The 24,808-nt window shown below is 46.7% G+C and overlaps 1 protein-coding gene across 21 annotated transcripts in view; it reads right to left on the bottom strand.

Annotated features, from left to right (window-relative positions):
- The window catches only part of DST (dystonin), a 542,031-nt gene that overhangs the window by 314,130 nt on the left and 203,093 nt on the right, over positions 1–24,808 (bottom strand). Inside the window, exon 1 of one of the 21 annotated variants that reach the window (XM_055406669.2) lies at positions 642–798. The exons of 19 other annotated variants lie outside the window; for them this stretch is intronic. In XM_055406669.2, the coding sequence (XP_055262644.2) occupies positions 642–711 (70 nt within the window). In that variant the 5' untranslated portion in view covers positions 712–798. Of the gene's footprint in view, positions 1–641; positions 799–24,808 lie in introns of those variants that run through there. One more of the 21 variants, XM_055406672.2, reaches the window with a different exon arrangement.

Raw genomic sequence — 24,808 nt, 5'->3', positions numbered from 1 at the left:
TATTCAAGATGACACCATCTAATTTTCCAATTATAAGTTTCATAATGGCTCTTTCTTTCACTTTAGTGAGGGAGGTCTAACACTGAGGTTTATATTTAGGGCAACGTTGCTAAGGCAACACAAAGGAAAAGACTCTCTTGAGTTATTAACTGATTCTGCTGGTTTTACAAACTATTTTTCTGAATGGAGCTTTAAAACATTCCTCTATTGGAAAAGTACTTCATTTAGAGAGTATGTCTTAAGTGAAAACATACATTTATGATCACCTCATAAAACACAACGTGGCTGAACATTCCACAATGACAAAGAAGGCAAACAACAGCAGAGTTTGAAAAAACAAAAAGTATAAAAAGAGTACTGATTATTACAACTTACACTGTCTGGCCTTCGGTAAAATCCAATCAAAGCTAAACCACTTTGTATCACCCATAAAAAAACTACAGGATTATCTCAATGCGTGCCCTAGGTCCAACAACAAGGGGGAAGTCCTGTCCAGGGAGCCGCAGGAGTGGTCATGGAAGCCCGCCCAGACTCTGAAAGGAGCCCCGCAGTCTACGACAGCCCTGCCATGGGACCCATCGGGTCCTACACCCCCCTCCCGAGCCTGCAGCGCGGAGGCCAGCGGACAGGTGGCTACTGACCCATGCAGCACATCAGCGCCACCAGCCTCGAGTTCCAGCCTCCATCGTCCCTCAGGACCTGGCCCATCATTCCGCAGGAAATCTGTCCGGCAGCTCCCTAAGCTTTCCGTACCAGCACTCATGTGTCAGAGTCCTGGCAAGTTTCTGGACAGGAGGGAAAACACTGACTAGACACTCCCACTCACAAGCAGTCAACTCCCCCTTTTAAACAAACATGAGCAAAGCCCGCCTCCGCCACTATTTTGCCAGGACGCAGACAACTCTTACTAAAAGGAAACTAAATCATCTCTTTCTCCTTTGACCCTTAGAGCTGTTCAACTGAAGTCCCTTGAAAAGAAAGTTGTGCTTGCCTAACTTTTTTTGCAACCGGGCAAACCAATCAGATGTTAGATTTCACTGCTGCACCAGCTCATCACATTCCCTCCTCTAACACCCCGGCAGGATTCTCCGGGATTAATAAAAAAAGAAAACAACCAGCTCAACTAGTTTAACTCATCTCTGACAGGCACACCATGAAGGTGATTTATATAGGAAGCTGAGCTTTACAGGCTGGACACAAATCCTTCAGGGGAAATACCACCGTCAGGTATTTCTGTACCTTCACACATTTCCACGTGAATCTCACCATGATTCTTGAGCTGGATGGTACATCCACATTTTAATGATGTCATAAACAAGGTGGGGAAGATTAAGAAACTAGCCTGAGATTTCAGAGCCTAAGTGGGACCTGAAATCTGATGCCAAAACCCACTTCTTTTCTGTGTCATCAAATGACAGAAGCCCCAATCTAATAATGTAGGAAAAACAAGGAGTCTTCAATTTAAAAGGACTTCACTTTCAAGCATGAAGAAAAATGTCAAGAAATGAGGACCTTTGTTCTAAAGAAACACCAGACCAAGTGTCCTCAGCAGAAGTCTGTTTGTCTGAGACATTAGGCAAACAGACCTGCTGGAATAGAAACTGCAAACAGTAATTCCACAAACAACAAACATTTGGCAACAGGGAACCTGCCTCTTTGACCAGGTCAAGGGGAAAGACAAAGCCAGGTGAAGAGTGGCTTTGAATGTGCTTTGAAACGTTCAAGTATGATCGCTAAGCCTACTCTCAATAGATTGCGAGAAAATTATATCAACTTCTACAAAAGTTTAAAGTATCCTTCACTTTCTCTCCCATTCCAACTGTCTGTTTCAGAGCCCCAAACTCCACGACCAAAAAGCCTCAGCCTACCTACTTTCTTGAAAGAGTACGATAACGCTAGCAAACACTCAGGGAGTGCCTGCTATGTGCCAGGTACTATTTTTACCTACAGACATGGAACACACATAGACTGCCAGGCATGCGAACAAAATCCGTCATGGGATCATGCCACCCACTCACAGCAGGATCTGAACACTCAGAGCTTAAACATGTGCGCAGGATCACACAGCCGGCAAGGGCAGAGGGTGGGGAGAAGACGCAATTTTCAGAAGCGCATTCAACGTTATCATTTCATGCTCGGAAAACAAGACGCCAGCTTTCAAAAAACAAGCTAACAGAAAGGAAACGGCAAGGCTTGGCCAGATCTTCAGTGGTGGGGATACACAAAAGATGGAATTCACCTTCTGCAGATCAGTGGTTCTAGAGGGTGGAGGAAGGATACTCAGCAGGGCTTCCCAGGGCGTCACGTTGGAATTTAGGACAAGAATGAGACCTCCGCATTTACTAATAACGGTCAGGTGTGATTTGGAAGACGAGGAGCCACCTGGCAAAAGGCTCTCCAAACAGAGAGAGAGAAGGGACAGATAGACAGAAGGGGAGCAGAGGGAAAAGACAAGATGAAGTGTGGAGTCCGTGTGAGGGAAGACGGGAGGCAGAGGAAAAGGGGGTCTGGGGAATTTCCCTGCTCCTGCCAGGAAGCACCTCTGTGATACAAGATGGTGCAAGCAGTGGGGGGAAGCTGTAAGATTTGTTACAGAAGAAGGAAAACTGGCTGGAAGAAACAGCTGGGATTCATGAGATGACAAGCTCCTGAGACTGACCGGCTGTGACCAGGAAGCTCGGGTGGGCAGGGATGGGGCAGTGCGGGAGTCAGACCTGATGCCACGGCCCCTACGAGCCCCCACCCCCACCGTGAGCTTCGTCCCCCATCACTCGGGCCCTGGGCCTCATCCCAGTAACAGCAGCCCCGCCCAGCTGTCAGGACCTTCACCCACAGAGGTCGCGACCAACGACATTGGGACTGGGGATTGAAGGCGCAATCCCATTTTGGCTGAAAACTCTTCCCCAATACCAGAAGCATCATGATGTCCCCATGAGCACAGCTGACATCCGATTTCCAGCTGGTCCATCGGTCTGTGTGCCCCGCCTCTGGGGGACCACGGATGGAGAGGAAGAAACTGGATGTCTCGGAGCCCTAGCCAAGCTTTCCCCCAACCCACTTTGTTAACAACACTCTTTTCAGGACAATTCCACCAAAATCATGCCATTGATCTATTCATCATTAAAAAGAATAAGATTGCAAAATATCCCAGGACTCCATGGATGAAAGTAGACCAGTGTTATTTCCCGGTAACTCCTCAGCTTAGTCACGACCTCAAAGTCCCACTGACTCCAAGCCTACAGCTGGTCCCCCACCGAGGAGCCTGGTGCAGCTCTGTGTCCTTACTTCCAGTCTCAGCACATCTCCAAGATGCACGCAGCTTAACACTCTGGGGGAGAGAGCTTCTCTTTTCTTCATTCTCAAGTTCAATTCTTCTTAGACAGAATTCTTCTGCTTCTACAGGAAATGATAGCGTAAAACCTCTAGGGCTCTCCTTTTATCATTACTGCTTTTATCCACTTAAATTCCCAATGCTGATGATTTTTCTGAGTGTTTTTTATAACTATTATTTGTTAAGATCTGAATCGAAATAAAATTGACATTATTTTCTATCACAGGTCCTCCCTGGTCAGAGCATGACCTACAGTTTTTTGCTAGATCTAAGTATGGTGAAAAGCCACACTTCAAAAGGAGGCACATCTAAACGATCATCTTCATAGAGAAGCTCTTTACTCTTTCAGAAATCCTTAAACTTCCTCCCAAGAAAATGAAGACAGATTAAAAAGGAGATGGTGCTGACAACAGCATAATAAAATCTTCAGATGTAGCCTCCTTGACAGTATATGAGGAAACTATACAATACCAGAAAGGAGAATGAGAAAAAATCAAAACAAACCATTTAGAAGAAAGTATTAAAAGTTATGTTTTAAAATAGTTGGGGAGGAAGAGGGTTTCAAAACTAGTTCAGTTCAGTTCAGTCGCTCAGTCGTGTCCGACTCTTTGCAACCCCATAAATCACAGCACGCCAGGCCTCCCTGTCCCTCATCAACTCCTGGAGTTCACTCAAACTCATGTCCATCGAGTCAGTGATGCCATCCAGCCATCTCATTTACACCCCCCCAAAATGAACATATCAATGGCTGACAAATCTGATGAAGCCCTGATACAACAGATGCTATAAATGAAGTTTTAAAAAATGACAAATATATGTTATAAATATAATACACAGCAAGAATATTCAAAGTAGATGAAAAATCCCATTAGTAATCAATAAGATAAAAAGACAGTCCCTCCCCCACTACAAATGATGTCAGCACACAATTCAAAGAAGGAATGAAAAAGACTCAGGGAAAGGTTCCCCCAGTCTTCCAATCAAGGAACCTACACGAAGCAAAAGGTTTCATACCAGCATAAATTTTATAAGAGTGACAGCAACTAAAGCAAATTATGAGGGCATTTGCCAGGATCCATTACAAATGCAAACAACTTCCTGCACGAACAATTCTGCCTGTAGTCAATCTAAAGAAATATCTGTATATATATGATCAGCATACAAGGATGTTTACTGTAGCAAAATGCATGAAACCACTGAAATGTCAGTCAGTAGGAGACTAGATGAATGAATCACACCTAATCCACCTTCTAGAATACTAACAAGGGGAAACGTGTACAACATGACATGAAAAGATTGTAAGATATACAGTTAAGTGGAAAAAACGCAAAATTATATATAGAGATAGAGAAAGAGAGAGGGAGGGAATACACACCAAATTGAGAAAGAGCCATTTCATCAAAGGGGCTAAAACTAGAAGGGGGGGGTGGTGCTGGTAAATTTCACATTTCATTTTGCATCTTTCTAGATGGAATGTTTCTATCTTTTACAAGAAAGATGTGCTGTGTAGGACTATTAACAACTGTGAGGAAAAAACTGTTCCAAGTTTTTAATTTATTTATGTATCGAATACTCTGCGGGAGAAGGAGGCTGGGTCCCTGGGAAGGGAAGACCCCCTGGAGAAAGAAACAGCACCCCACTCTAGTCTCCTAGCCTGGAGAATCCCATGGACGGAGGAGCCCGGGGGGGAGGGGTACAGCCTGGGGTCTCCAAAGAGTCAGACAGGACTTAGTGAGTAAACAACACTCTCTAGAGAAGATACAGAGAAAAGACAGGCAGGGGCAGGCTCACCCCACCGGGCTCTGAAGATGGAGAGGAACACCTGCACTACGGGCGCCTGCTTTCTGGCTGCTGGCCCTGGGGGCGGAGGGTCAGATGGGATGGGGGAGAGGAGGGAGGAGGAGGGGGAGGAGGATGAGGGGGGAGGGGGAGGGCTGGGGGAGGGGGATGGGGAGGGGAGATGGGGAGGGGGAAGGGCTGGAGGGGGAGGGGTGGGCTGGAGGGAGAGGGGCTGGAGGGAGGGGAGGGGAGGGGTGGGGCTGGACGGAGGGAGAAGGGGATGGGGAGGGGAGGGAGGGGAGGGGTGGGGCTGGAGGGGGAGGGATGGAGGCTGGGGAGAGGGGCTGGAGGGGGAGGGATGGAGGCTGGGGAGAGGGGCTGGAGGGAGGGGGAGAAGGGCGGAGCAGCCGGTGAGGCCTCCTCAGAGGGCGGCGCCCAGGCTGGGATACGCAGTGATGAGTCTTTAGAGACCGTGAAAAGAGAACCCGTAACAAAATATTCAGCCATCACCCCCCAAGTGTAATCGCCATGGAACAAAACGCAGTCTGGCTCTGCCCAGGTCGTCAGGAATCCCGGCAGGGCCGGGGAATGTGCTCCGCAGGCCGAGGCGGGGCTGCACGGAGCCGCCCGCAGACGCCCTCCCGGGCCTCCCGCGGCCGCGCGCCCGCTGTCGGACCCGGGACAGTATCCACTGGGTCGGCGGCTGGAAACCAAACGGCACTGACGGGTTCTGCTCACAAGGGGACTTCACTGGTATCTGTTCTCACAACTGGCCAAGAATTGGCCAAGGATGTAAAACTCCCAGCATCTGCTTTTAATCTACCTTCTCCACCTGAGCATCCTAAAAACACAGGAACAGGAGAACACCAAGAACCTTCCAGGCGCAGCCACACTGCTGGAAGGTACGTGACCGCTGCTGTTCTGAAGCACCACGCAGGACAGAAAGTCTGCACAGGTCAGATCTGTGTTACACTCGCCCAAGGCTGAGGAATTACAGGGTGACTCACGTGTGCTTTCCCTCCTGTAAGAGCTGAGCTAGACTCAGCGGCAGGCTAAGAAGGTGGAGATCACCAAAAACAAGACCCCAGTCACTGGGAAAACGTCAACAGAGGCTTGTTTCACAGAGAGACTGCCTCCTGCCCAGGGCTTTTATTTCAGGGTAGCTTACAGCTTGTGGGGGCACCTGTATTAGTTACAGAATCAGGAAGCATGCCCGTGGACTTCAGGAGCCACAAACCAGGTGACTCAACCCACCCCAGAAGGGCTCTGCCATGACCCACCCCACCCCATCGCTACCACCATAACCACCACACTCACTACCATTTCTACCCCCACCCCCACTACACTGTCCCCACCCCCATCACCCCACCACAGCCACCAACTACCACCCCCATCACCCCCACCCCATCACTACTATCCCCACCCCATCACCCCCACCCCCAACACTATCACACCCCCATCACCCCCATCATAATAATCACCCCCATCACCCCATCACTCCCACCCATCACCCCCACCCTCACCACTACTATCACCACCCCCATCACCCCCACCATGATAATCACCCCATCACCCCCACCATGATAATCACCCCCATCACCCCCACCATGATAATCACCCCCATCACCCCCACCGCAACCACCACCACACGCCCCCCACAGGCCCTCCCAGGATCGCTGACAAGCAAGAGAGGCGGGCAGATGACTAAGCATCTGAGAAGCCAGGAGAGCCCCCCTGGGGCCTACATCATCTTCTGCAGAAAAGATCTTCAAACCTGTGTTAGCCAGGGCTGCATTCTCCCAACCAGAGCTCACTCAGAACACCCCAGATAACAAGGAGGTAAAACAGCTCTGACTGAAGTCAGAGGAGCAAAGAGCTTCTCCCCAGGTTATCCACCAGAGCATCACCCTGGGTTGACCATTTGCACGCCTTCACTTCCTACAGAACTCTTGCCTTACCAACCAGCTTTTTTTCCTTGAAAACCAAAGCCAAGTTTCAAAAAAGTGGATCCTCAGAGATGCTTCCCAGAGTTTCTAAAGACTCTAGGCACCTCTGGAGAAGGCAATGGCACCCCACTCCAGTACTCTTGCCAGGAAAATCCCATGGACAGAGGAGCCTGGTAGGCTACAGTCCATGGGGTCTCGAAGAGTCAGACACAACTGAGCGTGGACTCATTTTCACTTTTCACTTTCATGCACTGGAGAAGGAAACGGCAACCCACTCCAGTGTTCTTGCCTGGAGAATCCCAGGGACGGGGGAGTCTGGTGGGCTGCCGTCTATGGGGTCACACAGAGTCAGACACGACTGAGGCGACTTAGCAGCAGCAGCTACGCACCTTTATTATATACTATTAGAAGAGTGGTTCCAAACATTCCAATCCCATGACCCCTCCCCATCCATCTTTATACGGAAACAACATGCCTATCCTAGCCCCCAAAAAGAAGAAAGTCAAAGAAGAGAAACCTGAATGAGCGCATGCCAGTGGCACCAGATGCTCTCAAGAAGGTTCTGCTAACAGCTGACTCCGGGTGGGAAAACGGACACCCTGAGGCGGTGCTGATGGCATCTTTGGGAAGCTGGCGACAGTGACACAGGAGCTTTTATGATGTTCACAATGTTATGTGTTCTGACTTAGTAAGTACAATGCCTGACATTAATACAGCACCCCCCGAGCCACGCCCTGCCCTAAGCATTTGCTATTTCACCGTGGAGATCTGCTGTTCTCCTCCACCCTCACAGTGGAGGGGACTGAGGCACCTGGACGCTACTGGGTCAAGTCAGAAGGGAATAGGGTGAGTCAGTGGAGGTAAGGGGCCTGCCTCTCTCCTGTCCCCGTTTCTCCCTGAACGTGTACAATATTTCAAGTGAATATTGTGTAAGAATGTTAACTTGAATATTCACAACAATATTCTTGAGAATATTGTAATATTTTAAGAATATTCTCATACAATATTGTATAAGAAAATCAATACACAGGAAATATTTCTAACGTAAGACTTTTAATCTAAACTTCATAGCTTATTTTCTCTTTCCTACTGAGTGGATTAGTAGAGAATCAGGGATCACCCACGGCTGACCACAGCCTCACCTCCCATACTCTCGACCCCTAAGGCCACACTGCCTCTGGAACACGGCTACAGAAAATCCAAAGCCCAGACCGAGATTTATACAAGAAAACAGTCATCTCAACATTAAGTATACCTGAAACCAACACGACAGTGTGACTCAACTCTACTTCAATAAGAAAATGAAAGGACTTCTCTGGCAGTCCAGTGGTTAGGACTCAGAGCTTTCCCTGTGGCACCCAGGTTCAATTCTTGCTCCCACAAGCCATCCAGTGCAGTAAAAAATAATTTTTTTAAAAAGAACCCATTCTTTCTTCTATGCATGCTCCCCTGTTTATTATGTGTGGCTCTAAAAATTTCTGGCCATAAAATTTTTAGATAATTACAATTTCTTTGCCTCATTTGTAAACCAAGGATAACAATGAAAGATTATCAATGAAAAAAAACACTAAATATAATCCTTGCCTGGTATTCAAAATTTACGAAGCTCTTATTAATTATTACCTATTGACAGAAAAATGTGAAATAATTTCAATATCCAAGGACAGAAAAGTGAGCAACTCAGTTCCAGCATGGGAACAAAATGATCACGCTTTCATTAAACAGTGCAGTTTCCAGGACACAAAAATGCCAGTTACAACATCAGTATTTTCTTCCCATTTTTCCTCAAGGAATATATTTTTTACAGTTGGAAGGAGAAGTTGTATAGCAGGCATTCTTGTGGGAGTTTTGCTGAGAACCCCTCAATTTGTACAAAAATGTCTGATGCCTTCCATTCCTGACTGCTCCTGGTGTCATCGTAAACACGGATGGCTGGGAGTGAAACACCAGGCTCAGGCAAACATTTAAAGTTTGGCTTTAAATGGGGAATTTTTCTCAGGAGACAAGCTTCTGGCTCCCCCAGAGTGCAGGGCACCACCACGTGGCTCACTAGCCAAACTCAACTGAGTGTTCAGCATCTCTGTCTGGCTGCTGAAAGGGAATTTGTAAACTCAGATTTATTCAGCAGTGAAGTACTTTCACAGCCCTGAGGGCAGAGTCAGAGACCTGCCTAAACCTATTCCAAAACAAGGGGGAGACGCTTAGAGAAGCGATGCTAGTTTAAACTGCAGGCATCACCTGACATCTAGAGACTAAAAAATTCAAAGCAAACCATTAAAAATATACAAACTCAGTCTTCACTTTTTTGTAGGCAAACCTCTGTAACTAAATTCATAAAGGCTTGATCTGCATCTTCTATGAAGCTTAGATTTCCAGGCACCTAAAGACCATGTTAAACATCCTCCTCAGCCCCCACTATTCCAAACACACTCTTTTTTTCTAATGGACCAGGTTTTTTCAGAAGGTAGTATTCCATGAATTCAACAGTATCTCGAGAACCTACCAAGAGAGACAAAATCTGCCAACCCAAAAGGCCTCTCTAGCTATGGATTCTGTCCAGCTGAAAACAGTCAATGCCCAAAAGACTCAGAAGAAACTTTGACCTTCCCCCAGCTGACTGAAGACTTGAGACAGAAGGCCTGTTCCCAGCACAGAGCTATCTCCAGTTATCTGCAAGGAATAGGGCTACGTGTGGTCAGGAACAGGGCCTGGGGCAGAGTCCACGCTGTGTCCCGCTGCGTCTGCCTGGCCCAGCAAACGTTTGCTCACCAAACCTTTGTTTGTCGCTCTTCTTGTGAACTCCCTTTCTTGCCTTTAAAGTCCCAAGCCCCCACCTCCATATCCTCCTTTGTCTTCAGCTGAAGATGGTATTTAAAGGACCATGCTGCTGCTGCTGCTAAGTCGCTTCAGTCGTGTCCGACTCTGTGCGACCCCATAGATGGCAGCCCACCAGGCCCCCCCATCCCTGGGATTCTCCAAGCAAGAACACTGGAGTGGGTTGCCATTTCCTTCTCCAATGTGAAACTGAAAAGTGAAAGTGAAGTCGCTCAGTCATCTGACTTGTAGCAACCCCATGGACTGCAGCCTACCAGGCTCCTCCGTCCATGGGATTTTCTAGGCAAGAGTACTGGAGTGGCTTGCCATTGCCTTCTCCTTAAGGGACCATGCATACATGTTATTAAACTTTTGTTTAATTATCTCGTTAACCTGTTTCCTATCAATTTAATTCTTGGACCAGGCAGAACCTAGAAAGGTAGAGAAATATTTCTTCCTCCCCAATATCACAAAGTGCCAGGCACAGATGCCTACAAAATGTCATGTCCCATACCTGCTTCCGTCCGGCGGGAAAAGAGACCGGAAGCCAGAACTGGCAAAACTGCATGACAACTGCCATGAATTATGCAAAAGAACCTTAGCTTTATTTTACTTTTTAAACAAAATAAAGTCAATGCTAAGTGTTCAGTTAAGAGAGTTTCAAAAACTGTTTGCTAGGATGCCTGGCACCCAAAACAAGACAGAAAATATCTCCACACGTCTGTGCCCCTTGCAGTCCACCCCACACCCCTCCCAAAGGCAACATGATGTTTACTGTTATAGTGTCACAGGTTCTGAAATTTCACATAAATAGAATCGATTTGAGTGCAGCTTCTTTCACTCAGGCTAACATTTTTTTTAATGATCAAGGCTGAATTTTTAAAAGCTACTTGTTTATATGTTTGGCTGCCAGATCTCAGCTGTCACACGGCACCCTCACTGTGTCATGTGGGATCTTCACTGCGACACAGGGACTCTGCAGTCGCAGCACTGGCGGAGCTGCTTTGCAGTGGTGGAAGCTCAGCTTCCAAACCAAGGACTGACCCGCAGCCCCCGCTGCAGGGCAGACTCTTAACTATGGGACCACCCGGAAGTCCCCAGCCTCACATTTTTGGGGTGTTTGGTTTTTTAATTTATTTTTTGGCTGTGCTGGGCCTTCACTGCCGCCCACGGCTTCTCTCCAGTTGGGCTGAGCGGAAGCTACTCCACAGTTGCGGAGCTGGGCCTTTCACAGGCTCCAGGACACCACTAGCCTCGCGTTTTTCAGATTCATCCGTGTCGCTGCCATGCGTGTACTCATGATCTGTTCCCTAGGATGATGGAGCGGTGTTTCACCGTGTGGATGCCCCAGTTTGCTATTCACTCACCTGCGGATGGATGCTGGCACTTTCCAACAGTGTCACAGCAATCTGCACCACTGCAAACTAGGCTGAGTTTCACCTGTTTTGCTTTATCTCTTTGATTTATATTTGTCTGTGTTTTCAATATATGGGACAAGGAGATGCAGAGTATAACTGGTTCGCAAAGAGGACAGATCGCAGAAAAGGCAAAATATGGAGAACCAAGGGTGCGATGTCAGGCATGGATCAAGTACAGATGCGTGTGGAAGAGACCCAGGCAACTGGGCCAGGAGGAGAGGCCCCTAAAGACAGGCGGCGGTAAGGACCCGCAGCACGGTGAGGACGGCACGAAGGACGGGGAGCGTAACTTCAGGTTCCTCCCAGCTTCAGCAAGGTGCTTTCAAAGCACACCAATTCTGAAGGCAGAAAGACCTGGCCTCACACCCCCTCTCTTGCTAATAACCCTGTGTGTGAGTGCTCAGTTGCTCAGTCCTGTCTGATTGTTTGTGACCCTATGAACCATGGGCCGCCAGGCTCCTCTGTCCACGGGATTTCCCAGGCAAGAATACTGGAGTGGGTGGCCATTTCCTTCTCCAGGGGATCTTCCCAACCCAGGGATTGAACCCGTGTCTCCCGCATCGGCAGGCGAATTCTTTACCAGTGTGCCACCCGGGAAGTCCACAGGCTGCAGCAAGTTAATAAAACTCCCTAAAATTTATTTTCTTCATCTGTAAAATGGAGACAATACCACCCATTTCAAAGACTTGAAGAAAGACTGGAAATATATGATGAAAGCCATGAAAACAGAAGAATGCTTAGCATAAAACGGGAACCCCTCTCGGTGTCAGGTCAATTTACATGCGCTTGTCTCAAATGGGGCCTGGAGTCCACATACCACCATCATCAGGCACCCCGCAGGGCCTCTGCTAACCTCTAGCAGCTTCAGAAGCTGCAGATCTCCATCTAGTAGTGAGTTTTTGAACCATTTGTGAATAAGTTAACCAATTTTCCCTGGAGAAGATTTTTAGGAAGATAACAAAAAGAGTGATCGCAAGTGAACAGCATGAGGTTTGGAGTAGCCAGAGAACTGAATCACGGCTATGGATGCAGCGTGACCCTGATCACAGGCTCCCGCTGCCATGAAAACAAGGCTGATTACCCGGCTCCAGGCACAGTGCAACCACACAGCACTCACATGCCCACCGCTCCAAAATGCGGCCTGCAACAAAGACCACAGTAACGCTTCTCAGAACAGAACTTTCTGTCTGCAGGAACCTTCTTAGAAATCCACTTCTCCTGATAATGAAATTTATAAACAACAACAACTTGTGTCTTTTCGCAATAGGAATAAAAAATAAATCAAAATATTAGATGGTGATATATACCCTCCAAGGGACCTCTGGTGGACATACTGTAACTTCATACAAAGTAAAACTTTTTAAAGGAAATTCATTAATTCCACAGAAGAAATACAAAGCTTATTTTGTAGAAGCTGACCTTTTTTTAAAGTATAAGCAAAATATACTGACTTTCATAGTAAAGGCAGATTTTTGTCTGACTTCATACAATTTTTTTTTAATTGATAGCTTTTTAGATGTACTGCTGATGAACTGGACTATTCCAAGTTACAGATATACAACATAGTGCTTCACAATTTTTAAAGGTTATATTCTATTTATCGTTATTGTAAAATACTGGCAACATTCACTGGGCTATACTATATATCCTTGCTGTTTATCTGCCTTATACACAATAGTTTGTAACTCTTCATCTCCTACCCCTATCTTGAGCCTCCCCACTTCCCTCTCCCACCACTGGTTTGTCCTCTACAGCTGTACACTTTTTTAATTCTGTTCCTCAGATGGGGCCTGTGTGACTGCGTGACCCGTTCTTTCTGGGGTCGGTCTCTTTGCTGAGAGATCCAGACTGACTGTACTTTAGCAGGTCATCCAGAGCAGGCCTTAAGTGTATATGTGCTCAACTGACTCTGAACATAGGCCCTCTCCTTCATCCTCTCCCGAGCCTCATGAATATTCACTGGCTAAATATATGTGAAATCTGAGATGGCTTAATTATAGTAACTGTGGATTGGGTCCCTTGAGAAGACCCAAGAGCTATGTAAACATGGCCACCAAAATTGAAATGTCATATATATTAGGTCTGGAGTTCCACAAACCAACTGTCAAAAAATACTTCTGAGCCATAAATATTTTAGTGTGATAAATGAAATGACTTCATGGTTCTAAGATAAATTTCTTAAATCTAAAAATACTTCTCAGTCAAAACTGTATGTGGGAAAAGTACTTAAATTAAGATATATGTTCTTGATTTTACAAGTCTTGAATAATTTTAGCTAGTTACAAGTTATTTAGAGTCTGGGTACTTTTCAGAATCTGAAAGGATCAGATAAGAAATAGGATTATAAAGTACACATGATGAGATCAGTCTTTTTAGTTCACTAATTTCTGGTAATATTAACCAATGCCTATTTTCTTCAGCTGCAAAGTCTGCCCAAGAGCTACAGAAAATATCCCCCAAAGCATTAAATATGCAAGTGCGAAGGAGAGCTTTTGATACAGGGAAGTGCAGGGTGTGATATGAGTGTGCAAAACATCAAGGCACTTCGTGTCTATGGAGGAAAAGCAAAACCTGGACGCAGAATGGGAAGCCTACTGACCATAAGTAGGCAGGAGGAGAAGGGGACGACAAGAGAATGGATCTCGGTTGGATGGCATCACCGACTCAATGGACATGAGTGTGAGTGAACTCCGGGAGTTGGTGATGGACAGGGAGGCCTGGCGTGCTGCAGTCCATGGAGTTGCAAAGAGTCGGACATGACTGAGCGACTGAACTGAACTGACTGACCATAGTAGAAGGGGAATCAGATGCAGAATGGCCACTGTCATCCCAAGCACCTGTGAAGGCCTGTGGGCACCAGGGCAGACGGCCCCCGGGCAGAAGAACCACAACAGAAGCTGCGGGGGCGGAGCAGACTGGTGCTGGGAACGAGCATGAGTGGGGCCACCTGCACCCCAGATGTCCTGGCACGTGGCTCCCCCACGTTATACACACCCCGACTTTGTGAGGTAGGCACGGACTCACAGTGAGAGATGGAACCACTGAGACCCCAACAGAGAGGACTGACTGATCCAACCCCTGGCCGGTCATCGGTTTTAGCCATCTCTGGGTCCCCAAAGTCCGCATTCTTACTAAAACTACCAGGAAAGAGGCTGACTGAGAGACGAAAAGTTTAAGAACAATGAAATTTTAGTAAATGCTGGAGACGGTATGGAGAAAAGAGAATCCTCTTCCATTACTGGTGGGAATGTAAAGCGGTGCAACTGCTATGGGAAACTGCATGGAGCGTCCTTTAAAAAACTAAAAACAGAATTACCACATGATCCAGCAACCCCACTCCTGGGCATACATCACACAAAACTGTAATTCAGAAAGATACACGCACACCTGTGTTCACAGCAGTACTATTCACAACAGCCAAGACACAGAAACAACGTAAATGTCCTTCAAGAGATGGATGGATGAAGACAATGTGGCATAAAAACAGGAACACAAGGCAACACTACTCAGCCATAAAAAAAAAGAACAAAACAATGCCATTGGCAGCAACCTGGATGTACCTAGAATTATCACACTAAGTGAAATAATCAGAAAGACAGTTACAATATGGTATCATTTATATGTGGAACATAAGACACAAATGAACATATCTACAAAACAGAAGACATAAAGACCAGCCTGGAGGTTGGTTGCCAAAGGGGTGGGGAGGGGGAAGGCCTGGGAGTTTGTTTTGGACTTTTTCCTTGTTTTTACTTTTTGGTCTTGCCAAGCAGCTTGTGAGATCTTAGTTCCCTAACCAGGGACTGAGCCGGGGGCCAAAGCAGTGAAAGTGCTAAGTCCTGATCAGTGCACTGCCAGGGAAGCTGGGTGTTGAGATGAGCAGATGCAGAATCTTATATATAGGACGGATGGACAGCAAGGGCTACCGCAGACCACAGATATTGAACATCCTACGACAGACCGTAACAGAAAAGAACGTGAAAAAGAGGATATATACGTATACATGTACTGAGCCACTTTGCTGTACAACAGAAATTAACGCAACACTGTAGATCAACTACACTCCAACAAAAACTTTTTTAAAGAGGAACACTGAAATTTTCACACACCATAAAATCAAGTGTCATAAAATAGTATTTTCAAAAGTACTCATAGGTTCTCTTTGCCTCTAGACACTAAGAGATCATCACCCTAAAAAAAAAAAATCACAGAAATGTTACCACAAGATGGAGTCATTTCAACTGATACACTAGGACTGTTCAGCAGAACCATGTAACTCTGCTAGCTACGCTACTATCCAGAGAGAAATTCACAAATTGTTTTATTCCTTTCCCTCATCAGGAGTTCATGCAACACTCCTCTAGGACAAGAAAAGACACCCGTTCAGCCTGACATCAGAGCCACAGGACCAGTTAATGGGAGTGCGGTGTAGGCTTCAGACGGGCAGACTGTGGGAGACCAAGGAGCCCCGGGCCGGACCAAGGGTCAGAGGACATCCCCTGCCCAGGCCGCAGCAAGGGGAGCAGGAGGTGAGAGTGGCGTGGAGGCAGAAGGCAGCTCCTGGCCTCCCCTCCCGTCACCTTGGTCCTTCCCGGCACAGACTGAAGGCGGCAGGGCCTAAGAGCCTGGCCAGTGGTCCCCTGGGACTCCGAACGAGGCGGCGGAGCAGGTCACCTGGGCAGACCTCGCAGGGGCTGCAGCCCCCACAGGACCGCAGGGGAAGTCAAGGAAAGGAAGGACACGGCCTGAGCCACAAGAATGAGCCCCAAATCCATGTGACTGACTTGGGATCAGCAGCCGGCAGCACGCCAGGGACAGGGCAGAGGTGCCGGGGGAGCCAGGCGCACTGAGGGGGATGTGCGCGCCGGGGCCTGCGCCTCTGCAGAGCCGGAGGCAGGTGGGGTGGGCAGGCCGGACCGGGCCACGGGACCGCAGAGGCTTTCACACAGCCGCGGACCCTGCGCCTGGGAACAGGCACAACAGTGCACATTTCCTCCACCAGGAGAGGCTGGGGCTCACCGAAGACACCAGAGACGCTGGAGGGCGAAACAAACAACTTCCACCCTTTTTAATGTTCTTTTCCATTGCTGCTGCTGCTAAGTCGCTTCAGTCATGTCCGACTCTGTGTGACCCCATAGACGGCAGCCAACCAGGCTCCCCCGTCCCTGGGATTCTCCAGGCAAGAACACTGGAGTGGGTTGCCATTTCCTTCTCCAACGTGTGAAAGTGAAAAGTGAAAGTGAAGTCGCTCAGTTGTGTCCGACTAGTAGCGACCCCAAGGACTGCAGCCCACCAGGCTCCCCCGTCCATGCGATTTTCTAGGCAAGAGAACTGGAGTGGTCTTTTCCATTATGGTTTATCAAAGAACACTGAATATAGCTATCTGTGCTATACAGTAGGGCCTTGTTGTTCATCCATTCTATGTATCATAGCTTCCATCTGCTAACCCCACTGCCAGTCCCTCCCTCCCCACCTGCCCGTCGTCCTTGGCAACCACAAGTCTGCTCTGTCTACGAGTTCTGTTTCTGTTTCACAGGTAAGTTCATCTGTGTCCAATTTCAGACTCCACATGTGAGTGACACAGGGTCTCTGTCCTTCTGAGTTACTTCACTTAGCACTGCACCCTCTAGCTGCACCCATGTTGCTGCAAGTGGCATTATTTCCTCCTTTTTCAAGGCTCAGTAATATTCCTCTGTGTGCGTGCGCGTGCGTGCGCGTGCGCGCGCGTGCACGCACGCACACACACGCACATCTTCCTTACCCATGTCGATGGACACTTAGGTTGTTTCTACATCCTGGGTACTGTGAGTAGTGCTGCTATGAACATAGGGGTGCATGGATCTTTCTGAATTATAGTTTTGTCCAGATATACGCTCAGGGGTGAGATTGCTGGGTCAAACAGTAGCTCTATTTTTGCTTTTCTGAGGAACCTCCATACTGTTTTCCACAGTGGCTACACCGATTCCCATTCCCACCAATTGCATCAGAGGCTTCCCTTTCAAAAGAAAATATTTTCTTTGCATTTCCAAGTTTAATTGTAAATCAAATCTTTCCACCCTGCTACACAGGCAGAAAAGTCGCTTTTTACAGAGAACAAGAAGTATTTTCTCAAGGGAAGTCTTAAGACAAAAATTCTGCAGTCACTGTACATGGTCTAGGGAAGAATCAATGTCTCACAACTACTTCAGTCTTGAGCCAGAAACAGCTAAAATATGCATTCAGACTGTTTCTACTCTAAAACAAAGAGGGGGAAATCCTTCTAGGGAGCAAAATAGGGAAAAAAAAGAGAGTCCACTTTCAGAAAAGCAGAATGTCGAAGAATGCAACTCTGAAGCACTGCAAGACAGTGACAGACAGGGCTGCTATGTGTCCACTGGAAGATGGGATTGCTCTTTATCAGGAAAGGACCTAAGAGAGTGACTGACTGTACACAGCCGTGTATGGCAGTCGGTAAACATCAGACGTCCCGACAAACCCAAGTGTTTATAAGGAGTGGGAGGGGAGGAATGGCTGACAGCCTCATGTGAACACAACTGTAAATCAGCAAAATGTTTTCTGATCGTTTTCCATGTTGCAGCATATCAGGTAGGTAGCTTGGGATTGTTCTTCCCAAACTGACAGCATGTAGCAGAGCCTGCTGGTGATTCTCTTCCTTACTAACAGAAACTCTGATTTTGATGAATCTCATTGTTGCTTGCGGCGGGGGGAGGGACGACACACTTTGTAGCCTTGCGTTCCATGCATGGCCAAATGATGATGTTCTGGTCAATGAAATGAAGGCAAACGTGTGCTGTGGCAACTTCTAGGAATTTTCTCTGAAAGACGCCTGGTTCCCCTGTGCCCCTTCTTCCCTCTTCCTTCCTCCCCTCTCTCAGCTGGCCTGACGGAAGAAGTTCAAGCAACAGCCTGAACCACAAGGTAGCCGCTAAGTCTGGGCCGCTGACAGTGGTGGTGTTCCCAGTATTGCTGCGAAGCCAGCCTGGGTTCCACATAAGAGAGAAGTAAACGACATTCCTTTTAAGTCCCTCTTATTTCGTTTTCATCTGCAATATAGCATTATTACTGGCTGATTCTAATCCTACCCAAAATTCAGTTTTCCAGCAAATCTGCTACTGAGAACTCCTAGTATATAAGTAAAATAACTCAGGAAGAGAAAGCCAACACCTATAAGATATCACTTATAGGTGGAAATCTAAAATAAGACACAAAGAGCTTATCTCTGAAACAGACACACAGACAGGAGAACAGAATGGGGGCTGGGGGACGGTATGTGGGTGGACTCAGGGTTTGGGGTTAACAGATGCAAAGGATTACATAGGGAATGGACAAAACCTTGGTCCTACTGTAGAGCACAGGGAACTACATTCAATATCTTGTGATAAACCATAAAGGAAAAAAATGTTAACTGGATCACTTTCCTGTACAGCAGAAATAAACACAATACTGTAAACCAACTATACTTCAATTAAAATAAAGGAATTTAGTATACTCAAGCCAACACAACTCTCCATGCACCCTTCCCCCCCAAAGAAATGGCTCCCTTAATTTTTAGCTGGGGGCGAGTTCGCCCTCCCAGCTTCCCTGAGCTCCACATGGCATGCTCCTGCTGAGTTCTCGCCCACCCGACGCCAGCAGCAGTGACTGTGCTACTTCCGGGGCGTGTCCTTCAGGAGGAGGGCGGTGTCTGTCTGTCCATCCTTGGTCCAGACGGCTGGGATCAGCTGTGGTGGGCAAACATGTCAGAACCACAGGAGGGTGACAACCTCTGAAAGGAAGCAAGGAGACGGCAAAGTTCCCTGTCCCCGTCCCTGGGGCTGGGTGACAATCACTCCAACATGGAATTCTGCCACCTTTACAGTAACTAGGACGACTCTGTGTCTACAATGCCTTTCATATTATCAGCGACTGCGTATCTTCTTCATCCATGAGTGTCTATGAACATCAGGAACTCCCAGCAGAGTACAAGCCTTCCGTCACCGTGCCAACCTTTCTGTTTGGGGCACTGAGGGCTTCTGAGCCCAGATGATAAGGACGCCGACATAGCCAAGAACCTGCAGCCTGAAAACAGAGAGCTCCAGATGCAAACGCGACTGTGGGGGCCCCGAAGGCCCCCCATCGTGGCTACCTCCCCCAGAGACCCCACCGAGACCAAGGGAAGCGGCCACTCCCCCGCCTCCCCGTCAGCCATGTACACGAACAAAGCAAACCCCACAAACCCAGCAGCGTCACAGAATCGAGTCCTCTATCGTTTAGTACACACTGGATACACCCTTCTTCTTTGTTAAACGATTAATGGACAACAGAACTTTCACCTCCTCAAACCCACACAAAGCAAAGCGTGTAAAAAGAGCACTGGTTTCTTTATGCTTCCGCAAAACAAGAAAGCAAACTCTGAGAGCACATAGTTTCACAGGAAACTGGAAGTCTGATTATCTCAAGACACATTCAAGGGGGAATCCCTGGCAGTCCAGCAGTTAAGAATGTGCCTTCCAGCGCAGGGCACAGGGCTTCAATCTCTGTGAAGAACTCAGACCCCGCGTGCAGCACGGCCGCTCAGCCTCTGCACCAAGACAAAGAGCCCACGCGCCACAGCGAGGCCTCGATGCAGCCAAATAAGTGGGGAAGTGACTTTACTGTCCCTGAGCCCTGCAGACTCAGGTCTGCAAGATGGAACCAAGCGTCAACAGAGGCCGAGACCGTACCGCACCCCACCTGTGTCCGCTGGCTCCTCTTCGACTCATGGGCCACCGACTCTGTACGACCACGCACACTGCCCGAACTCATCACAGCTTCCTTCCCAGATCACAAAAGTCCACTGAGCTTCCAAAAGGCTACATCCAACTGTGCTTGGATTTTAACAAATGAAGAATACAGGCAATATTTAGTCAAACAGAAAATCGCAGATTCTCTTTGAATCAGACCACCTGGGGAGCTGCTGCAAACAGAGGGCACACTGGGTATATTGTACACTGTACACACTGTGTATGTACATACTGGGTATAGTGTGCACACCTTGTATAGTATACATACCATGTATAGTGTGTACACTGTGTATAGTGTACACTGTACACACTGTATGTACACACCATGTAGTGTACACATCATGTATAGTGTGCACTGTACACACTGTGTATGTACATACTGTGTATAGTGTGCACACCATGCATAGTGTGCACACCTTGTATAGTGTGTACACTGTACACACTGTATGTACACACCATGTAGTGTACACATCAAGTATAGTGTACACTGTACATACTGTGTATAGTGTGCACACCATGTATAGTGTGTACACTGTGTACAGTGTACACTGTACACACTGTATGTACACACCATGTAGTGTACACACCATGTATAGTGTGCACACCTCGTATAGTGTACATACCACGTATAGTGTGTACACTGTGTATAGTGTACACTGTGCACACTGTATGTACACACCACGTAGTGTACACATTATGTATAGTGTACACTGTACACACTGTGTATGTACATACTGGGTATAGTGTGTACACCATGTATAGTGTGCACACCTTGTATAGTGTACATACCATGTATAGTGTGTACACTGTGTATAGTGTACACTGTACACACTGTATGTACACACCACGTAGTGTACACATCATGTATAGTGTACACTGTAGACACCGTGTACAGTGTACACACTCCCAGGAAAAAGCCACACACGGCATCCTCTCCACTGCCTTCATCTGTCCATCACGGCCAGGCCAACAGAACACTGTGTCACCCGCAGACGGGCATGGTCCTCAAGGGGCCCACGGTGCCTTCTGCTGGACAGACCAGAGACAGCATCACGGTCGACTAGGACCAGCACGCCTCTCCCATGAGCTCGGGACTCATCCTTCTCCCAGGCGACCACCTACACACAGCAGCTGAGATGGGAATGGCTCACTGAATGACTAACACTTCCACTACTGAGGGGGGATAAACTGGGAGTCTGGGATTAACACATACACACTGCTATATATAAAACAGACAACCAATAAGGACCTACTGAATGAACAGCACAGGGAACTCTGGTCACCCAAACTGCAAAACAATTTGAAAAAGAATGGACACTTGTATATGTACAACTGCATCCCTCTGCTATACACTTGAAACTAACAAAACAGACAATATCAACTAGAGTCCAATATAAAATAAAAACTAAAAATAAATTTTTAATTAAATTTTAAAAATTTTAAGAGTTGTGTTTGTCTGAGAAACATCATTTAAAGGAGCTTTATTATCCAATTTAAAGGAGATCTCACCTGCAGGATGACTATGCGTTTAGCTACCCACAAAAAACCTTTTTTTAAAGAACTTTTTACTACAGAAAAACCTAAAAATAAAAATACTGGGAGGAGTAAAATGAGCTGCTACACATGGATGCATATACATATCATCATCAGCTTCACCAATTATCAATAGGGATTTCCCTGGTTAAGAAGTCAGTGGTTAAGAATCCACCTTGCAATGCAGGGGGACACAGGTTCAATCTCTGGTCCAGGAACTAAGATCCCACAAGCTGTGGAGCAACTGAGCCCCTGAACCACAGCTAATGAGCCACAACTAGAGAATCCACGCATCACCCCGTGTGACCCAAGGAAGATCCCATGTGCTGCAAGTAAGACCCGAACAGTCAGATTAATTAGCCAGAAACAGGAGGGGGCAGGGAGGTTTCAAAAGGAGGGGATACATGTATACTTAAGGCTGATTCACACTGTTGTACAGCGGAAACCAATACAATACTGTAAAGCAATGACCCTCCAATTAAAAACAAATTTTTAGAAAACTATCAACACGCAGACACCGCTGGTCCATCAAACCCCACCCAGTGTTTGTCCCAGAAATTGTGTCAATAAACCTCAGAAAGCACATTACTTCATCCAGAAACCGTTCAGCACGCGTCTCCACAGTAAGGATTTCCTTAATACCATGAAATACAGTGTTCGGATTCCGCAGACCACCTGTAAGCGTCTTTTTGGCTCCTCTCCCATGAGCCAGTACCCTGCAGCGCGGGTACCTCCCTCAGCCACAGGGGTCTCTCCCCACCTTCACTTCCTCGCAATTTACCTGCTGAAGTAACGGGATCCTTTGTTCCAGCGTCTCCCAAAGGTGACCTCTGAGGACTGCATTCCCACAGTGTCATTTAAAATATCCCTAATGTTTCCAGGAAACTGGAAGCTGGATAAAGTCCACTGGTGAGATTTAAGCACGTAAAGCCTGATCATCTCTTTAAGTCAGCAGCCTAGACTGCATCACACCTTGGAACTCAGTCTCTACTGAAGCGAAATTCTCTCTATAAAAAGAATCTTCCTTTCCTTAAATATGTTTTCCCTGAGGTACAGGCACAGTTCATACAAGCAAACGCTTGGTTCTTACTCTTTATTTCAAGTTTTCAAAATAGTAAGTGGGTTCCCTAGACTCTTCTAGGACTGGGTGGCTGATGGACAAGGGGGACAGGAAAAAGGGAGGGCAGCTTTCTATTCCCCAGTGTCTAGGTTCTGATGAGCCAGGGAAACACGAGAAAAGCACGGCAGAGAGGAAAAACACTCCGTTCTGACCACAGTGAGTCAAGAAAGTAACTACACTGGTCTAAATTTCTCTTATACGTTAGCTTTTTTGGTGCTGGTATATAGTCTTTGGTTTACAGTTAGCAAATCTTTCTGGTAAGCCAGATGCTAATTGCTAAGGGAAAATTTGACAAAACTTGAAAAAAGTGAAAAGATTTTTTGCCTTTTAACAAAAATAATATGTTGGTTTTTCCTTCCTCCTTCAAGTGGTAAGTTAAAAAAAGAACACTCTGCAGAAAGAGTGTTATCTTATTTCTCAAAAAAACTTACTATATAAATTGTGTGTGTGTGTGTGTGTGTGTGTGTAAAATTAAAAAGTGTGAATGCATGGTTTCATACATTTTATGAGAAACTGAAGGGAGAATGTAAATAAACCATTTGCACTAGTTATCACAGCGAAAGCAGGGTACAGAGAGGGAAACAACTGTGTCCTGATCTGTTTATTGAAACGAATTTGTGTTGCTTTCCAAACCGAAAGCTGATGACTCTGAGCAGCAATTTACACGGTGCACAGTTTTCAAGCCCAAAAATGATGGGAGATTCCTTTATTTCCAGGCGCTAAAAGACCATCTCTGCCATGATAAGCTAGCAAAGACACAAAGGATAATTTCCCGGGCCTCTGCATGCATTGCTGATGGGCTGATGAGTAAAGTGACAAAAGTCTACAAAACCACTTCATCAGCCACCGCAGGATAAGTGATTAGCTAACACCTTTTATTTTGCGCAGGTGGAGACCCTCAAAGGAAGAAGTGACCCTCTTTTTATAGGCAGACAATGGGCCCTATATATCAGAAAGGTATGCACTATAGCTTTGAAACATTTCTATTTGCTTTCTTAAACAGAATTACAATGACTTAAATTACTACACTGTCCATGGACTACACAGTCCACGGAATTCTCCAGGCCAGAACACTGGAGTGGGCAGCTGTTCCCTCTTCCAGGGGATCTTCCCAACCTAGGGATCAAGCCCAGGTCTCCCACATTGCAGGCAGATTCTTTACTAGCTGTGCCACTAGGGAAGCCCAGTATTTAAAGAAAGTTTAAAACCTTTATTCAGAAATAAATCAACGTATGGCTATTTATCCAAATGGCTCAACCAAAAAGCTACCACAGCGCTAGTGAGTCACTGGAGAACCTGGAGGAAGAAAAGATGACAAGAAGGAAGGCAGAAGCTGAGCTGACGGACAGGTCACGCGGGCCCCTGCCACCCCGTAGGCTCTGCTCCACAAGAAGGTGGGAATTCACTGAAGACCACCGTACAAAGGTACGTAAAGATAGTCCGCTGAGCCGTGACAGAACGGGTTCAAAACGAGCCCAACTCCAACAGACAAGGGGATATTAATTCAGAACCTTTAAATGAAAATCTAAACATATCCTATAGACACAGAATTTGGATATAGATTAATCTGAAATCTACCCACTAGGCAAATAAATACAAACACAGCACAAAGTATAACTACCTTTTTTGGACATGCTATGGGATCTTAGTTCCCTGATGACCAGGGACTGAGCCCGTGCCCCTGTTTGGAATCTCAGAGTCCTCAGCACTGGACCACGAGGGAAGTTCCTATAACTACCTTTCTAAGGAAAAAAGAATCAAAGAACTGTAATGATTCCAATAACACTAGTGAAATCGAAGGATGGTTCTCCTACGCACAGTGTCCCTCATTCAGATATCATCTGTCAATCACATCGTTCCTACATCCCTGGTCTTTCCATCATGGCAACAGTGTTTCATTGAAGGATCAACCCTTCTGGAGTTCAGGGATTCTTTTGGGGGTGATCAAGATATTCTACACATAATAATAATATTGGTTGCTCAATTCTATGAACATTCTAAAAACCACTGCATGGTACATTTTAAACGGGTGAATTGTATGGTATGCAAACTGTATCTCAAAAAAGCATTTACAAAAAGAAAAAAAAACAGGGTGTACTTAGTTC

The sequence above is a fragment of the Moschus berezovskii genome, chromosome 23 (assembly GCF_049115385.1).
Source record: "Moschus berezovskii isolate FMDL1 chromosome 23, NW_MosBer_1.0, whole genome shotgun sequence".
Lineage (NCBI taxonomy): Eukaryota > Metazoa > Chordata > Mammalia > Artiodactyla > Moschidae > Moschus > Moschus berezovskii.
Note: the sequence above shows the minus strand (reverse complement) of the source record. Positions and strands in the feature narration are given on the sequence as shown.